The sequence below is a fragment of the Salvelinus sp. IW2-2015 genome, unplaced genomic scaffold (assembly GCF_002910315.2).
Source record: "Salvelinus sp. IW2-2015 unplaced genomic scaffold, ASM291031v2 Un_scaffold1380, whole genome shotgun sequence".
NCBI lineage: Eukaryota > Metazoa > Chordata > Actinopteri > Salmoniformes > Salmonidae > Salvelinus > Salvelinus sp. IW2-2015.
In genome coordinates this window covers 130,444-144,093 of record NW_019942870.1, presented here as the reverse complement: position 1 = coordinate 144,093, position 13,650 = coordinate 130,444, and the positions used below count along the sequence as shown (strand labels likewise).

At 44.5% G+C, this 13,650-nt stretch overlaps 1 protein-coding gene across 3 annotated transcripts in view; it reads left to right on the top strand.

The window, feature by feature from the left end:
- Positions 1-564: 564 nt before the first annotated feature.
- snx4 (sorting nexin 4) overlaps positions 565-13,650 on the top strand; it is a 16,986-nt gene continuing 3,900 nt past the window's right edge. For 2 of the 3 annotated variants that reach the window (XM_070439057.1, XM_024138060.2), the window contains exons 1-9: positions 566-702; positions 1,171-1,301; positions 3,629-3,767; positions 3,956-4,105; positions 4,603-4,650; positions 5,003-5,058; positions 5,466-5,538; positions 6,169-6,230; positions 6,363-6,428. In XM_070439057.1, coding sequence (XP_070295158.1) covers positions 613-702; positions 1,171-1,301; positions 3,629-3,767; positions 3,956-4,105; positions 4,603-4,650; positions 5,003-5,058; positions 5,466-5,538; positions 6,169-6,230; positions 6,363-6,428 — 815 coding nt within the window. In that variant the 5' untranslated portion in view covers positions 566-612. Of the gene's footprint in view, positions 703-1,170; positions 1,302-3,628; positions 3,768-3,955; positions 4,106-4,602; positions 4,651-5,002; positions 5,059-5,465; positions 5,539-6,168; positions 6,231-6,362; positions 6,429-13,650 lie in introns of all 3 variants that reach the window. The other variant, XM_024138062.2, reaches the window with a different exon arrangement.

The following is a 13,650-nucleotide window of genomic DNA, read 5'->3' as shown; positions in this document are numbered from 1 at the left end:
CATAGTAGGTTATATTAAATAATACTAATAACACTATAATTATTAATATTATTATTATAGCTCAGAATAGGCCTAAGCATTTGTGAAAATGGAGGGTCTAATTGTCTCCAATTGTAGGCTATAGCCTAGTAGGCCTATTTATATCTGCCAAGTGTGAGTTGTGCTGTGTATGGTTTATTGTGTATTTATTATCTTATCGAATGCCACAACCGAAATTTCTTCCAGGAAAAAGTTATTTTATTCCATTCACTTTGAGCTAGCAATAACAGCCTATTTTACACTTTCACTGTGCGTTATAATGCAACATATTGTTATTTTGGTAACGCATACACTAAAGGGGTTTGAGTTTATAAATAGTTTATAATTATGTAATAAACAGTTATTACACAATATTTGTGTGATTATATTTTGGTTGTTGTCGAATATTGACATCCTTACCTAACCATTTTACCTGACGGTATATTTGACTATGTACACAGGGCAGGGCAGACAGCAGCTGATCTTTCTCATGACACTCAGGTGAGTTGAGGTTGGGAAAAGAAAAGGGTTAAAGTGCGCATGCGAGTTTCTGCCTGTCTGCTACATTGCTAACAAGGCAAAACTCAGGAAGAGATGATGGCAGACTCGGGACCCGAGGAAATAGCGGTGATCGGGAACACCGACCTCACATCGGCAGAACTAGAGAACAACATTAAAAACACGGTATAGCTTCAAGCCTATTCTTATTGTAAYAAAGTGAGGAATTTGGATTTTGATACTTATTGAGCCTGTTGAATGAGTTGGGTTTTCTAGCTACTGACAGTAGTACTGCAGGCCTTATCGATCCACGGAGTTTCGCGAGAGCCCCACTGTCACCGAGTCAACAGCAGCTAGCAGGCTGTGCAGGAAAAGACAGCTAAAAGTTAAATCGTTGTAATGTCGACGCAGAGGAAAGTTAYCTAGATTGTTCTTATGGTTGGCTTGATCATTTTACCAGGAGCTAGCTTGCTAGCACACAACTTTGTTCTGATACAAAGTTAAAGGACTTTGCTAACGTTACAGTACTTATTTTAATCTGGGACCAGCTTTAGCTACCAATATTGATGCCTCATATTGCATGTAAACAACATCAAATTATACTTCATTATGGTATTGTTACCATGTTATGACTTGTGAAATATCCTCTTCRAGATGGTTGAGATTGAGAAATGGACTAGTCTTCTAAGAAAGATGGAGATCAGCGTTGGAGAGGCAGAGAAAAGGACTGGGAAGAATACAGTCAACATGCAGGAGATATACACTGTTTACCTAATTGAGACACGGTAAATATGTCTCATCAGCTCTGAATCATCTGTGTGAATGATGATTGTTATAGCCTACATCTTGCACATTTTGTGACACCACCATGAACAGCTTSTTCCACAATCACACCTACACCTCCTTGCACCTGCGCATAATTATACACATTCAGTTATTACAGATGGTCTTACCCTAACGATAATGATTCTAACATCTGACTGTTTTAGAAAAGTGACTTGGGTACACTCACTTCATTGTGAACATGTGATCTAAAGGTTTTGTTTGTCACYAACTGCACATCACACCAGCTTTCTTACTTACTTTTAGCTAGCTATACTATTAACTGGTTTCATGTCCGGTTACTCTCTTTCAGCCATAGAGAGTAGTATTTTTTTGTTGGCCAAGTCTTTAAAAGGAACCATATGTTTTTATTCTGCTTGGAGCAGGGCATGCTATTCCTCATGCGCACACATGCCCGCGCGCACACACACTGGGCCTTTGTTCACCAGTTGGCCATTGAGAGGAGTGTGGTGTAACCGGGCCCTCAGTGTAGTTAGACTGGAGAATGCCCCCCAGCCACTGATGGAGTCCTCTCCTTCCTCTCCTGATGGAGTCCTCTCCTTCATCTTCCTGCTTCTCTGCTCATCTCTTTATTTCTTGTTATCCTCTCCTCCTCTCTGCTTTGTGGTCCCAGTGTGGATTATTAGTGGAGACAGACCATTATGGGTTCTCATTTCCTCCCAAGAATCTTTGCTGCTGGATCCACGTCATATTTATAAAGTCTCTCTCTATCTTTCTCTGTCGTTCTCTCTGTCAGTAGTCTCTCGCTCTCCTCTTGCTTTATATATACAATACCAGTCAAAAGTTTGGACACACCAACTCATTGCAAGGTTTTTCTGGTAGTAGTCKCCTGGAATTGATTTCAATTAATAGGTGTGCCTTGTTAAGAGTTCATTTGTGGAATTTCTTTCCTTCTTAATGCGTTTGAGCCAAGCAGTTGTGTTGTGACAAGGTAGGGGTGGTATACAGAAGACAGCCCATATTTGGTAAAAGACCAAGTCCATATTATGGCAAGAACAGCTCAAATAAGCAAAGAGAAATGACAGTCCATCATTACTTTAAGGRATGAAGGTCAGTCAATCTGAACATTTCAAGAACTTTGAAGGTTTCTTCAAGTGCAGTCGCAAAAACCATCAAGCGCTATGACGAAACTGGCTCTCATGACGACCGCCACAGGAAAGGAAGACCCAGAGTTACCTTTGCTGCAGAGGATAAATTCATTAGAGTTATCAGTCTCAGAAATTCAAGCCCAAATAAATGCTTCACAGAGTTCAAGTAACAGACACATCTCAACATCAACTGTTCAGAGGAGACTGCATGAATCAGGCATTCATGGTCAAATTGCTGCAAAGAAACCACTACTAAAGGACACCAATAATAAGAAGAGACTTGCTTGGGCCAAGAAACACGAGCAATGGACATTAGACCGTTGGAAATCTGTTCTTTGGTCTGATGATTCCAACCGCCCTATCTTTGTGAGATGCAGAGTAGGTGAACGGATGATCTCCGCATGTGTGGTTCACACCGTGAAGCATGGAGGAGGAGGTGTGATGGTGTTGTGGTGCTTTGCTGGTGACACCGTCTGTGACTTATTTGGAATTCAAGGCACACTTGACCAYCATGGCTACCACAGCAACTCGCCATCCCACCTGGTTTGCGCTTAGTGAGACTATCATTTGTTTTTCAACAGGACAATGACCCAACACACRTCCAGGCAGTGGAAGGGCTATTTGACCAAGAAGGAGAGTGATGGAGTGCTGCATCAGATGACCTGGCCTCCACAATCACCCGACCTCAACCCAATTGAGATGGTTTGGGATGAGTTGGACCGCAGGGTGAAGGAAAAGCAGCCAACAAGTGCTCAGCAAATGTGGGAACTCCTTCAAGACTGTTGGAAAGCATTCCAGGTGAAGCTGGTTGAGAGAATGCCAAGAGTGTGCAAAGCTATCATCAAGGCAAAGGGTGGCTACTTTGAAGAATCTCAAGTATTAAATATATTTGGATTTGTTTACATTTTCTTTGGTTACTATATGATTCCATATGTGTTATTTCATAATGTTGATGTCTTCACTATTATTCTACAATGTAGAAAATAGTAAAAATAAAGAAAAACCCTTGAATGATTAGGCGTGTTCAAACTTTTGACTGGTACTGTAKGTTTTAGCATTGGAGTTCATAGAATTGTGGATAGTACTGTACTTGGTCCCTTTAAAAGATGTATCAAATATTTACTCGGTACTCTTATTTAAGTGCAGTTGTATGACTTCAGTCCTTTCCTCTCTTCTGACAGGCCGGTTGATGCTGTGACAGAAGGTATAATCCCAGCCCCAGACTCCTTATGGAGGAGATACAGCGAGTTTGAGCTACTCAGAAACTACCTGTTGGTCACCTATCCCTTTGTCGTTGTTGCCCCGTTACCCGAGAAAAGGGTACGTGAGAACAAGGAGGATGCCTTGGAATAAATTTGTGCAATATAGTTTAGGAAGTGATATTTGTAGCATGATGTACTTACTACAGTACCCATAATGCTCTACAGCATCCAGTTTTAACTTAGTAAAGACAATGGTGTTCCATCTCCTTATCAACATAATAGTAATTCTTTGTCTGTTTCTCACAGGCAGAGATTGTCTGGCACAAGCTGTCAGCGGACAACATGGACCCAGACTTTGTGGAGAGAAGGAGGGTTGCACTGGAGAACTTCCTGCTCCGAATAGCCTCCCACCCAGTTCTCTGCAATGACAAGATCTTCTACATCTTCCTCACTGAGGTTAGTTAGCCTCTTTGTAGCCAAGCTACTATACACCATAACTGMGTGAATCGAGCGTGATTCCAATCTGTTTGTGCTGTCTTGCCAACTCCCTTGTTATGTGTGACAAGGACCATAGTGATCCCCAATCGTTAGCAAAACCTACATTCCTCCCTCTCAAGACTACAACAGTACCAGTAGCTAGTCAGATGTGCTGTTCATAGGTTTTGACAGGATATACCCTTTGACAGAAAAGAGATATCACAGACAAGGACCATTTCCTTACTCAGTTTCTTTGTAGCACTGAGAAGTGTTGTGGAAATAATGTCTTATGAAGTAGGCCTAAAGCTTAACTCTTTACTGACAAGAGTTGTGTGAGTGTTGCTGTAGTTGAAAGGATCACCTTTGCCCTTTTGAGTTGATAGTGTGACAGTGTACCCCCAGCGCCCCCATGCATCAGGCTCTCCTATCTCTGAAGGTCTTTGTCAGTCACACGGCATCCTCTCTCTGTCCCACAGGAAAAAGGATGGAAGGAAATGGTGTACGAGACAGGATTTCAAGCAAAGGTTCTCCATCAGCACTTAATGATCTCATCATGGTTGCGTTGTCATGTCAACTCTCTTAGATAAGATGCACCTTACTCAATCCTCATGTGACTTTCCAAACTACAGCAGTGCAATAAAGTATACGTTTGTAAAGTGTGTAACCTGTGTAAACAACTGCATATAGTGCATGTGTATATTTAGGACTTCTGATTTCTTTTAAACAACTTTTAATTGTAATATTTATTCTGATATGTTTTAGGTCTCAAAGGTAAACTGTTGTCTAAAATGATGCAGGTCCTCAATAACAACCTCTGATCTAACAAACGTGTGGGGAAAGAATGTGTTAGTAATTTATTGGTCTGTTTTTTTACAGGCTGATTCCAGGTTGAAAGCTATGAATGCAGCATTCAGGGTGAAGAATCCAGACAAGTAGGCCATAGAAAAGATATGTCCCAAATAGCACCCTAACCCTACTGTATAWAGTGCACTGGACTCTGGTTGAAAGTAGTACACTTTATAGGGAATGTGGTGCCATTTGGGGCAGATTCACTGTTTTCTTGTCACTGTTTTCTTTTGTGTGAAGCCAACCATACACTTCCATCTTTATGTGTTGTAACTTAATTTAATGAGTCTGTCTCTACTATTCATCCCTTTGCTCTGTATTTGATGTACTTCCATACTTGGTTCTGGGACTGTGTGGGAAGTAGAGTTGGATCAGGTCAATGTAAGTTCGAACATTGACTCTTGTSTTGTTTATCTGTCTTGCTTGAAAGAAAGTGTTGATTTAAGTAGTGATAGGGTGAATTCTTGCTCTTCTCTGGCCCTGGTGTCTGCAGACGGTTTACAGAGCTGAAACACTACAGCGACGAGCTACAGACTGTAGTCTCCCAGCTGCTGAGAGTACGGGCAGTGAGTACAGGGAGCTGTCAGCATATTCACACATCTTACTGACTAGACTGACTACCAGACCTAGGTCAAATACTATTTGAAATCTTTCAAAAACTTTGAGTGTTTGGTTTAGCCTGCCAGTTTTGGAACTATTATATGGTTCCACTGAGCCAGGCAAGCTAAATCAAGCGAAGATAAAGTATTTGAAATTATTTCAAATAGTATTTGAACCCAGGTTTGTTAACTATACTCCCATACTGTCAGCTGTAACATACATTTTACTGACTAGACTAGACATACAGTGAGTGTTAACACACCTGAGCTGGCTTGGAAGTTGACCTACATTAGAAAGATAAAACACACAGCTGGTCTGTCTGATAAAAGTGGATTTGCTGCAGCTGTAACACACAGCTTCTGACTAGACTAGGACTAGACATACAGCTGGCTGTAACACACAGGCTGGTCACACTCAGCATATTCACACTTACTAGACTAGACTGACAACACTAGCACACTGACAGCTGTAGCAAACAACTTAGGATGCTTCCCAATATGACACCCTATTCCCTACACAGTACAGAAATTCACAGAAAATAGAACATAAAAATAGAAGCAGCGGAATCAAAGAAACTGTGCAAAATCTTTCTCCAGAGGGTAGCAGATCGACTGTATGGGGTGTACAAAGTGCATGGAAACTATGGACGAGTCTTCAGGTAAGACAAGTGCTGTGTTTGGAAGAAAGGGTGAAGTGTATTGCTGCTGCACTATGAACAATGTAATGACTTAATTAGTGTCAAATATATATTTGTTTCATGTGAAATATCTGCTCTGTGCTTGTTGGACAGTGAGTGGAGTGCCATAGAGAAAGAGATGGGAGACGGACTACAAAGTGCTGGCCATCACATGGATGCGTAAGTGTTTGTTTTTTAATGACATYTAACCACACAATAATCTCCCAAATAAATCCAGAACAACTTTGGATTACATCAGGATTGTATTGCAAGTATTTTCCTCCTCCTATCCCCTGGACATAATTTTTTTTTAACCTTTATTGAACTAGACAAGTCAGTTAAGAACAAATTCTTATTTACAATGTCAACCTACCGGGGAACAGTGGGTTAACTGCCTTGTTCAGGGGCAGAACGACAGATTTTTACCTTGTCAGCTCGGGGATTCAATCCAGCAACGTTTCGGTTACTGGTCCAACGCTCMAACCAGTAGGCTACCTGCCGCCCCAACATCAGTTTCTCTCCCTGTCAGRAGATGCATCTGAAATGGCACCCTACTCTCTATGTACCCTGGTCAAAGGTAGTTCACTATATAGTGAATAGGGTGCCATTTCATACGCAGCCAGTCTCTCTCGTTACATACAGGCTCATTGAAGGAGCTGATATAGTGATGTGTTGCACAACCCCCCTTCACCCCAGCAATGCTCTACATAGTACATGGTTTCCACTAGTTAAGCTATACAACACATTTGCCGTGTTTGATTTGAAAGCAGTTCAGGTTTCAAGCACAAGGTCTGGTGTAGCAGGTAGTCGACCATGGGGAATGGGGAGACTTGTGTTGTGAAGGTTCTGGGTTCCAGCTGAGAACTGGCTGGCACCTAGCCAGCGGCTTTTAATTTCAACTTGGGTGCTGTGTATAGTTCTCTTTGAGTATCACAAGTGGTCTTGGCCCTGTCCTTGGACACACACACACACCACACACACACACACACACACACCTTGGTGTGGTAACATGATTAGCCCCTACCCTGTCACTGATGGGTTCCAGATTGCAAGGCTCAACTCTAGAGGTCAGGGGTCACAGAGCTGGGACAGCTGAGGCGTACCAAGGAAAGGCAGCATTTCTGTCAACGGTTGATTCCCAAATGGCACCCTATTCTCTATTTAGTGCACTACTTTTGACCAGGGCCTATAGGGCTCTGGTCAAAGMTAGTGCACTTAATAAGGAATAGGGTGCCACTTGGGACACATYCAACCTAGCTTTTAAGCCCGTGGTAATGGTCATAGTGAAGACGGATCATATTTCTCAGCCAGTCTCATCCATTGTCAGGTGTCTGTCAGAGCTATAACACTGTGATATTTGAGTCTCACTTCTGAGAGGGTGTAATGAAATATAGCAGATGTATTCTTGTAGACTCCTCTTCGTCTTTGCTGCAGGTAGGGCTGGGCGGTATACCGTATTTAAGCAATAAGGCACGAGTCTTTGTAGTATATGGCCAATATGCACAACACAAAGCGTAGTGCCTGGATACAGCCCTTACCCGTGGTATATTGGCCATATACCACAAAGCCCGGAGGTGCCTTATTGCTATTATAAACTGGTCACCAACGTAATTATAGCAGTAAAAATAAATGTTTTGTCATACCTGTGGTATATGGTCTGATATATTACGTCTGTCAGCCAATCAGCATTCAGGATTTTAACCACCCAGTTATTAATTTACTATATTCACCGGTATTGATGCACAGACCGGTTTGGGTTTTTACTTTACCTTCTGTAAAGATATTTCAATGGTTGGTTTGTTAAATGTGATACACAATTTTGGCACGTGTTTTTAGAGTTTACTCTATTTTCTACTTGAGTCGTCTTTCTCCCTCACCTCTTACTGCATGCACTTAATAAGAACTGCTGCATGCCCCTTCCCACACCAAGCCCTGCCCCCGTCACTCAAGGAGAGAGCAGATGCTCGACTACGGAGTCACAAGTACTTTCTTGCTGTTCACTTTGCAGTCTATACATGGTCAGATGGATGCAACAAAATGTTGGTGACATGCTGCTTTCCACAAGCGTTTTATAATTACACTATTAGTTTGTATCTTACTGTCTGCAAACTACTGTCTGCTAGTTTGTCTTTTCTTAGTAAGTTGTGGCTAAATTAAATATTGTTAGCCGCTAATGCTAATCGCTAGTTATATGGCTAGCTTGCTAGACAATACCAACCCTACCATTACGGTGAGAAATGGGCCGGAAAACGTACCTCAATGCAGCGGTGGGATATGCCACTCTACTTCAAATGTAACTTTTAACCACACTGATATATTGAGAAGATTGAAGTACTGCTAGATTTCCCAGGAAAACTGCCCTATTCGTCATCATGCTAGCTAGCAATAGCCACCGCAGCCATTTTGGAATGATAGTGTKAGCCAATCTGCTCCTTTGTTGTTCAATGTGACGTCCCATTCCATAATGGCTGCTATGGCTACTGCTATCTAGCATGAGGAAGAAAATGGCAGTTTTCTGGTAGAACTAGCAGTATTTGAATCTTCTTGTGTGGTTAAAGGTAAAATTTGGAGTAGAGTGGCATATCCCATCCCTGCATTGAGGTATGTTTACCGACCCATATCTCGCGCRGATTCCATGGTGTCTTACTGTAACCATGATTTTGTTCCGACCCCAGTGCAGCTCAGTGGAAACAAGCGTAACGGTAGGGTCGGTATCTTCTGGCAATCCGGCTAGCTAGCTTGATAAATGTACTAAGAGTCAGAGCAAACATAGTGCTTCTACACCTGCATTGCTTGCTGTTTGGGGTTTTAGGCTGGGTTTTTTGTACAGCACTTCGAGATATTAGCTGATGTACGAAGGGCTATATAAAATAAACTTGATTGATTGATTGATTGATTATCTAATACAGTCTGGTACCAGTGCTGGTGTAGGCTTAGAAAAGCATGTTTGTGCAACGGTATCTTCTAAATCAGAGAGGAATAGACAGGTTGGTTGTTCATCAAGGGGCAAAATAAACAGGGTTGGCTTAGATTGTTGACAACATGTAAACTATATTTCGTGTTGACAACATGTAAACTATATTTCGTGTCTAATGTTTATTGAAAACCTTTGCACCAGGAAAATACATGTCTGTCAAATACATTATTACAGTTGTTGGTTGGTTAGATACCTAGTGAATTTTTTGCCATATTAGCATAGACATGACAGTCAAAACACCTCAAAACAAGACARGGTATCAATAATAAGATGAAACGAGKCACTTATGATTCCCCCATGGCAGTTTCTTATAATTGTCCATCTGTCCATCCAGAATCACAACACACAGACTTCTGCCTCATTGAATCGTGTGCATAGTTTGTGACGATTAGTTAATCCGTCTAGAGGCAAAGCATGAATATGTTAGCTAGCTACATAAAGTAGGAAAACATGTCATGTAACATCTAATTAGGGTTATCTGGAAACACTGACCAACACTTTGGTTCCCCTGTCAATAATTCCTCCCTGGCTTATTCATTTTTTGTCATGTCAAACAATGTATTCAAGGTGCTYCCAACTATATTTAATCATTCTATTCAATAATCATTCTATTTCCGTGATTCCAACAGTTAACCAAGTAGCTAGGCGTAGATGTTTTGCACATGTCATGCAGCCCTGCATAGATTAAATACATTCCTCAGCAAACTACACACAATACCCCATAATGACAAAGTGAAAACAGGTTTTTAGAAATTTTAGCAAATGTATAAAAAACAGAAATACCTTATTTAAGTATTCAGGCCCTTTGCTACGAAACTTGAAATTGAGCTCAGGTGCATCCTGTTTCCYTTGATCATCCTTGAGATGTTTCTACAACTTCATTGAAGTCGACCTGTGGTAAATTACATTGATTGGACATGATTTGGAAAGGCACACACCTGTGTATATGTAACAGTATAGCTTCCGTCCCTCTCCTCGCCCCTACCTGGACTCGAACCAGGGACCCTCTGCACACATCAACAACAGTCACTCTCAAAGCATCGTTACCCATCGCGCCACAAAAGCCGCGGCCCTTGCWGGGCAAGGGGAACAACTACTTCAGGTCTCAGAGTGACGTCACCAATTGAAACGCTATTTGCGCGCACCACCGCTAACTAGCTAGCCATTTCACATCGGTTACATATATAAGGTCCCACAGTTGACAGTGCATGTCAGAGCAAAAACCAAGCCATGAGGTCGAAGGAATTGTCCGTAGAGCTCAGAGACAGGATTGTGTCAATGCACAGATCTGGTGAAGGGTACCAAAAACATTTCTGCAGCATTGAAGGTCCCAAGAACACAGTGGCCTCCACCATTCTTAAATGGAGGACGTTTGTAACCACCAAGACTCTCCTAGAGCTGGCGCCCGGCCAAACAGAGCAATCGGGGGAGAAGGGCCTTGGTCAGGGAGGTGACCAAGTACCCGATGGTCACTGACAGAGCACTAGAGTTCTTCTGTGGCGATGGGAGAACCTTCCAGAATGACAACCATCATTGCAGCACTCCACCAATCAGGCCTTATGATAGAGTGGCCAGACGGAAGCCACTCCTCAGTAAAAGGCACATGACAGCCCGCTTGGAGTTTGCCAAAAGGCACCTAAAGGACTCAGACTATGAGAAAAAGGATTATCTGGTCTGATGAAACCAAGATTGAACTCTTTGGCCTGAATGCCAAGCGTCACATCTGGAGGAAACCGCCATCATCCCTTTGTGAAGCATGGTGGTGCAGCATCATGCTGTGGGGATGTTTTTCAGCCGGCAGGGACTGGGAGACTAGTCAGGATCGAGGCAAAGTACAAGAGAGATCCTTGATGAAAAACCTGCTCCAGGCGCTCAGGATCACAGACTGGGTGAAGGTTCACCTTCCAACAGGACAATGACCTTAAGCACACAGTCAAGACAACGCAGGAGTGGCTTCGGGACAAGTCTCTGAATGTCTTTGAGTGGCCCAGCCAGAACCCCAATCGACCTTATCTGGAGAGACCTGAAAATAGCTGTGCAGCAACTGTCCCCATCCAACCTGACAGAGCTTGAGAGGATCTGCAGAGGTAAGGAATCGGAGAAACTCCCCAAATACAGGTGTGCCAAGCTTGTAGCGTCATACCCAAGAAGACTCGAGGCTGTAATCGCTGTCAAAGGTGCTTCAACAAAGTACTGAGTAAAGGGTCTGAATAATTATGTAAGTGATATTTAGGTTTTTTATTTGTAAAAATGTACAAACATTTCTAAAAACCTGTTATTAACTTGGCATTATGGGGTCTTGTGTGTAGATTGATTTTTWAAAAATGGATCCATTTTAGAATAAGGCTGTAACAAAATGTGGAAAAAGTCAAGGGGTCTGAATACTTTCCACATGCACTTTATAACGCATCATTTGTTGTGAGAAAACCATCAGTGTCACGTTCTTGGAAATGAATGGACCAAGGCGCAGCGTGAATTGAGTTCCACATCTTTTTAATACAAAGTGAAACTAGAAACAAAACATACAAAGAACGTGAAGTCGTAGTGCCCAAACACACGAACACAAACAATATCCCACAAATGCAGGTGGGGAAAAAACCTACCTAAATAAGATCCCCAATTAGAGGCAACGATTACCAGCTGCCTCTAATTGGGAACCACACAAACCACCAACCTAGAAATCTAAAAACGAGATAACCCCCCCAGTCACGCTCTGACTTAAACACCATAGAGAACCGAGGGCTCTCTATGGTCAGGGCGTGACAGTACCCCACCCCAAAGGTGCGGACTCCGGCCGCAACCCTGAAACCAAATGGGGAGGGTAGGGGGGGGTGACTAGTGTCGGTGGCAGCTCCGGTGCGGGTCTTTTACCCCGCCCAGACCACGGGTCCGGCCATGGAGCCGGGTAGAACGCCGTGCCCGGACTGGGCACCGGCGCCGAGGAAGGCTCCTGCCATGGAGCTGAGTTGGCCGCCGTGCCTGGACTGGGCACCGGCGCAGAGGAAGGATCCTGCCATGGAGCGGGATTAGATACCGTGCCCGGACTAGGCACCGGTGCAGAGGAAGGCTCCTGCCCTGCAGCTGGACTGGACACCGTGCCTGGACTAGGCACCGGCGCAGAGGAAGGCTCCTGCCCTGGAGCGGAACTGGACACCGTGCATGGACTGGGCATTGGCGCAGAGGAAGGCTCCTGCCCTGGAGCAGGACTGGACGCCTTGCCTGAAAGCTCCAGACCGTGGACCGTCGTGGGAGGTTCCGGACCGTGGACCGTCGTTGGAAGCTCTGGACTGGGAACCGTCGCCGGAAGCTCTGGACTGGGAACCGTCGCCGGAAGCTCTGGACTGGGAACCGTCGCCGGAAGCTCTGGACTGGGAACCGTCGCCGGAAGCTCTGTACTGTGAATTCGTACTGGAGGCCTAGTGCGTGGAGCCGGTACAGGTGGCACCAGACTGGTGACACGCACTTCAGGGCGAGTGCGAGGAGCTGGTACAGGACTTACCGGACTGGGGAGGCGCACTGGAGGCCTGGTGCGTGGAGTCGGCACAGGTGGCACCGGACTGGTGACACGCACTTCAGGGCGAGTGCGAGGAGCTGGCACAGGACGTACCGGACTGGGGAGGCGCACTGGAGGCCTGGTGCGTGGAACCAGCACAGGTGGCACCGGATAGGTGACACGCACTTCAGGGCGAGTGCGAGGAGGAGGCCCAGGACGTACCGGACTGGGTAGACGCACTAGAGACCTGGTGCGTGGAGCCGGCACAGGTGGCACCGGACTGGTGACACGCACTTCAGGGCTAGTGCGGGAAGCTGGCACAGGACGTACCGGACTGGGAAGGCGCACTGAGGCAGATGCGTGAAACTGGTGCAGATGGCACCAGACTGGTGTCACACTCTTCAAGCGCGCCTGTGCGGCAGCATTCTCATCGCTACCATCTCTGTCCGGAATCTTTCATCAAATTCCTCCTCCGACTCCCAAACAGGTCTGGCACTCTCGCTGCTCGACGCCAGCTCCATGTGCCCCCCCCCAAAAAAATCTTGGGGTTTCTGTGGCCGTGGTCCCCGGCGTCGTCGCTGTCCTTCCCTGCTCCTTGGCAACTCCCGTCAAGGAAGGGTCTCGTGTCCTCTCATGTCCTCCCAAGTCCAAAACTTCCTTACCTCATTTTCACGCTGCTTGGTCCTTTGTTGGTGGGATATTTCGTCACGTTCTGGAAATGAACGGACCAAGGCGCAGCATGAAATGAGTTCCACATCTTTTTAATACAAAAGTGAAACTAGAAACAAAACTTACAAAGAACGTGAAGTCGTAGTGCCCCACACTAACACAAACAATATCCACAAATGCAGGTGGGAAAAAACCTACCTAAATATGATCCCCAATTAGAGGCAACGATTACCAGCTGCCTCTAATGGGAACTACACAAACCA